At 35.3% G+C, this 5358-nt stretch overlaps 1 protein-coding gene across 1 annotated transcript; it reads right to left on the reverse strand.

Annotated features, from left to right (window-relative positions):
* Positions 1-1889: 1889 nt before the first annotated feature.
* On the reverse strand, positions 1890-3951 carry LOC145092804 (putative arabinosyltransferase ARAD1). Its single transcript, XM_079030790.1, has one exon. It carries the CDS (start codon positions 3498-3500, stop codon positions 2088-2090), a length of 1413 nt encoding a protein of 470 aa, XP_078886916.1. The 5' UTR covers positions 3501-3951; the 3' UTR covers positions 1890-2087.
* Positions 3952-5358: the final 1407 nt, after the last annotated feature.

Genomic DNA, 5358 nt, shown 5'->3' on the forward strand with positions numbered 1-5358 from the left:
TTAAGCACAAAACACATAATACTCAAATAATACACTTCTATTATTTCAAAACGGGTTACAAAGGTTAACCTAGACTATTATATCAACATTAATGACAGGCCCAGAAACACAGGCGTTACAACCTCCCCTTAGTCGAAAACAACTTAAAACGAAAGAAGAAAGTCAAAACGAGGCCTGAAGGTTCGCAGGTTACTGTTTACCTGCTAACCCTCGTAGGCATTCACAGCCTCCTTGCCCAAGTTCGTTTTTGGTAAGAGGTTCGCTTCTAGACGGGTGGTTTCTCTTCTGACGCTCTCGCAAGCAAAGTCGGGCACATTGGCACCCTACCCGATTCCATTCGATTCTGGTCGGCATCGTTCGCAGCTTCTCGACTAGATTCGCATTGGACACTCTCGCACAGAGCATCACCTTCGCAAAAACAAGTAAGGAAGGTGTGGAGTACACACATGTTTAAGTTTGATCAAGTTTTCAAAGTGCACTGTCATTTAGTGGCGAAGTCGCTAAACGAACGGGGGTCCGGCGGCAGCCCCTGGCGGGGTCCAAGGGACAGTTTTTAGACAAAGATCCTAAAGTCGATTTTGGTCTCATTTCTAGTACATACGAAACTATCATCAAAACATTCTAAATTTTTGTTTCTCTGAGTCTTATCTAATCAAAGATTAGGGAGTACCACCCCAATACTTTGATTTGATCGTGAAATCACAATTCTCAGAATTTTCAAGGCTATTATTATCCCATTTTTCTAACAAAAAGTTGGGTTGATTTTGTATGTGTATTTGTAAGGGAGGTTAGTTGGTAATGGTTTCAAAATAAATGGTTGAGGTTCATCAGTAATAGAAAGTGGGGGAGTCAAAGGGGTATGAGGTGGTGATCTTTCTCAAATCCATCAAAAAAGAAGAAGTGAGAAACTCAACAGTAAGTTCGATGAGTAAGGGGTTGGACATGGTTAGGGCAAGGTGGGCATGGTAATAATGGAAAATATGTATTTCAAAGAGGGGAGGAGGGATAGAATGGGATAATGTGTGGTCCTTTGTGAGTGAATAGTAACATATTTTTAATTAAATGATAAAATGGTAAGAAAAAAGTTTTAGCTAATACAAAATAGTCATTTTTATATGTAAGGGGGTTAGAATGAGATAATATGTGGCCGTTTGTTATTGAATAGTAACATATTTTTAATTAAATGATAAAATGATAAGAAAAAATTTTAGCTAATACAAAATAGTCATTTTTATATTACATGCTATGGGCTAAAACCACAACAAAACTTATATTCTAAAATATCTTTGCAAAAAAATAAAAATAAATAAATGACTAAAATAAATAAATAAAACTTTTTTGGACATAAGGTTATTGGTACAACCCTTAATGATGACCTCTTATACATGAGATGTACATTGTGGATATCTTTGCTTGTTTAAAGTTGTTAGTTAAGAAGTTGTAGTTTTTATTTATATAAAATTGTTCTGTAAAAATAGCCGTAAATTTTTAAATATGTAAAATAGCGTAATACATAAAAACAAGAAATTAAAAGCTCTAAAAATCAACTTGAATAGTTTTGGATTAAGTGAGTATTTGACAAAACTAATTTATTGTCTTTATTATATGAATGTTTAATAAAATTAGCCGGAAGGTTTTGAAATGTAAAATTACATAAATAGGAGCAAGAGTTTAAAAGCTATATGTGAAACATAATAAACAGAAGGATAATTATGGAAATTGATTAAAAAGTTTAAGAGATTTTTTCTTAAACATTACAGAAAATAGCTTTTAGATTTTGGAACGTTTGGTTATAAACTAAAAACTAAAAACATGCATTGACAAATGAAATTTTTTGCTTACGATCGAGCATTTTATCAAAAGCTAACTAAAAGCTCTCAAGCGTTCCATACCAAACTCATTCTATCAGTTTTTGTTTTAAATGAAGGATTATTATCATGCAAACTAACAACCCCCATAAGCTAAACATCATATCAAATTACAAAACTGTGAACGATTCATGAATTCCTAAACACTTTTCCATCTACAAATTCTATTTGTATTCCTTATATTCTAACAATTCTATCTTCTAACTCCAACGTCTTCTTTCAAACTGTTAAATTTCTAGGCAATTGGAAAAACTTCCGGTCCGGTTTTCCAAATCTTGAAAACCGGTTTGCAACATGTAACCGCCTCTTTATAACCGGAACTTTCTTCAAAACCCCTCTCCATATCATCTGCACTGCATCACCTTTCACAGAAGGATACCGATAGTCAAAATAATGTTTGACTTCTTGAAGCTTCTTCCATTTTCGAGTCCACTCATCTCTCCCAATACTTCTAATAAAATTGATCAAAAACCCCTCTTTTATAGCATCAGACGTCTTCACAAAAACACAAAACTCCGAGTAATCAAGAACATCTTCAAATGGTAGTTCAATTTCATCGCTAATAATCACAGGAACACAGTGGCTAACAATGGCGTCAAACAATCGGTTAGAAGACGGGGTGTCACCTGCGATGTTTAAACAGAATTTTGAAGATCGCATTCCTTTTGTAGCAGAAGGAACCCCTTGCTTTTGAACACTCCCGAATTTGAAATGAACGTCTTTTTCTTTCTGTAAAAGGTAGAAGATTTCTTGACGGATGAAACCTCCGTCTTTTCTGTAAATGGCGCCTTGGAAGAACAGTAAAATGGGTCGGGTATCGAAAGTTGATGAATCGTTGGTGTAGCTTTTGATGATGTGTTTGTAAGGTGCGATTAGATCTTTATCGATGTTTGCAATAGTTGGTGGATACCTTCCGAAATCTGAAAGGATAAACATGGCGGGCCATAGCTGATATCTCGCATCGAGTAAGCTGTTGGGATGATGAGCGACAATAATGTGGTCTATGCCGCCGGATCTTTTCCATTCGGGTTGACCCGTTAGGTATTTGACTAACTTCTGTTGTAGTTCTTTGTTCCTGTTGGTTTTTTGATGAGGGTTTAACCTAGAAAATCGATTGAAGCATACGGAAGAGAAGAAGGGGACGAAGATGACGTCAGCTTCACTCGAGTTATAAACTCTAATGGCGGTTTGAGTGTTTGAGGATAAAAGGTCTAGAGTGAGCCAGTACGCTACGCTATGTTGCAGGTTTAATCCGCCGGGGTACTCCGGCACTTTTGAACGGAGATCCGGCCATATATTCTTACCCTCTGGTTTCCAGTACAGGATCTCGAAATGGAATTCTGGTGGTAAATCGTACATGAAGACTCTAAGAATTTCTGGTTGTTGATGATGGATTGATTGTGCATTGTGGGTCGGAGAATTTAGGGTGGGATTGGGATTGTCGATGGTGGAATGTTGCCTTGAATGGGGTAATAGATTGTGATCGATGAGTCGAGATCGGCCGTCGGAGGTTAAGAGTAAGAACCATGATAACACGAACACCATTAATGCAATTGACAACAAACCGAATAATGATTTCATTGATAGAAACCCAGTTGAAGACGAAGAAGAACCTGTATTTCTTTCAGCCATTTCGTTGAACAGGTTCTGGGAAATAACATGTAGCGTTACTTCATGTTGAATTCGATCTCGAGGGGTCAAAGATTGAAGAAAGTTCAACCCCAAGAACCGAAGAAGATTAAAAAGCCTCCATCGATGGTTTACATTGACGATAATACTTTTGAATTTTCGTCAACGAGGGTTCAGAATCTGAAATAAACATAAACCCTTTTGAAATTTGAGGAAAAAATGGAGAAATCGAAAGAAACCCAGTTGAAATTTTGAATCAAATTTCAATGCCCAACAATGAAGGAAAGAATCAAAGAGCGAAAAGGGGAAACAAAACAGATTGTTGTTGATGCAATGCAATTTCTTTCTTTCTCCAATTTTCTCTCTCTTTCTTTTTCTCTCCGAATCTCACTCTGTCTTTGCCTTCTCACCCTCCAACCAAGTCTGGCAAAAATTCAAGTCGGCTGAAAATGGGGGGATCCATCCTTTTTTTTTCACTTTTTATTATTGTTGCAACTCATTTTCCCTTTCTTTTAAATAAATATCATATATTTTAAATATTTGAATTATATAATTAATTGTGTTGGACTTTTAGATATGACAAAAGTAACATGTACTCGATTGGTGTGATCGGACAATCCTCTGGTTTACCGGAAATTCCTAGTTACCACTTACCAAAACTAGAAATGGGCCAAGCTTTTGGGTCCCAACTCCCAACCCTAAAAGGATATTTAATACTACATTGTAGGGCTTGCCCTAGGCCCTAAGGTGGATGTAACTTGTAAGTTTGTATTGTCCTATCTTACTAAAAGTGTGTTCTAAAAAAAAGTTATTTACTAAAATATCTTAGTTGTTAATTACTAAAAATGATCTTAGTTTCAAATGACATGTTGGTTGTAACTTGTAAGTTTGTATTGTCCTATCTTACTATGCGTTCTAAAAAAAGTTATTTAGTAAAAATGATCTTAGTTGTTAATTTTTCAAATGACATATTTGAGTTGTGTTGTATAATTCGTCTGATTTATATGGGTTCGTAGTTCACATAAAGAATTTTAAATATCTGTTATTTTCTTTTTTATTTAATAAATAGATATATTTTTAATTTTTTAATATAATAAAATAAAGGGAAAATGACTTATTAAGGTAACTAACTATTTCAATTGTCCATATATAGGTAATGTTCTTTTTTTTGTACACATTAAGGTAACTAACTTGTTTTGTTTGTTCACATTTAGGTAATATGACCGGCTATCACCTGTTTTTGCTTATGTGGCATCCACCTGGCGTTACGTTGCACCTACGTGGCATGGTGCATATATGGGAAAATGACTTATTAAGGTAACTAACTATTTCAATTGTCCATATATAGGTAATGTTCTTTTTTTTATACACATTAAGGTAACTAACTTGTTTTGTTTGTTCACATTTAGGTAATATGACCGATTATCACATGTTTTTGCTTATGTGGTATCCACCTGGCATATGACTTGAATACGTTACACCTACGTGGCATCCACCTGACATATGACTTGTTTTGTTTCTTCTTCCTCATCTTATTCTTCAAAACAACAAGATGAATTTCAAGCTGATCATCCATGTGATTGCGGCTTACCATCTCGTGTGAAGATTTCAAGAACTCCTAACAACCATGGAAGAAAATTTAGAGTTTGTCAAAACTCGATGGTAAATCAATATTGTTGAATATGTTGCAGGAGTTCTTGAAATCTTCACACGAGATGGTAAACCGCAATCGATGATCAGCTTGAAATTCATCTTGTCATTTTGAAGAATAAGATGAGGAAGAAGAAGCCATCATCGACCGATCTAGGGTTTAGAATTAGGGGTGGAATCGTATGACACAGTTATAGTGTAATCGAATGAA

This window comes from Lactuca serriola, chromosome 1 (genome assembly GCF_051521515.1).
Source record: "Lactuca serriola cultivar US96UC23 chromosome 1, Lser_US96UC23_V15, whole genome shotgun sequence".
NCBI classification, from domain to species: domain Eukaryota; kingdom Viridiplantae; phylum Streptophyta; class Magnoliopsida; order Asterales; family Asteraceae; genus Lactuca; species Lactuca serriola.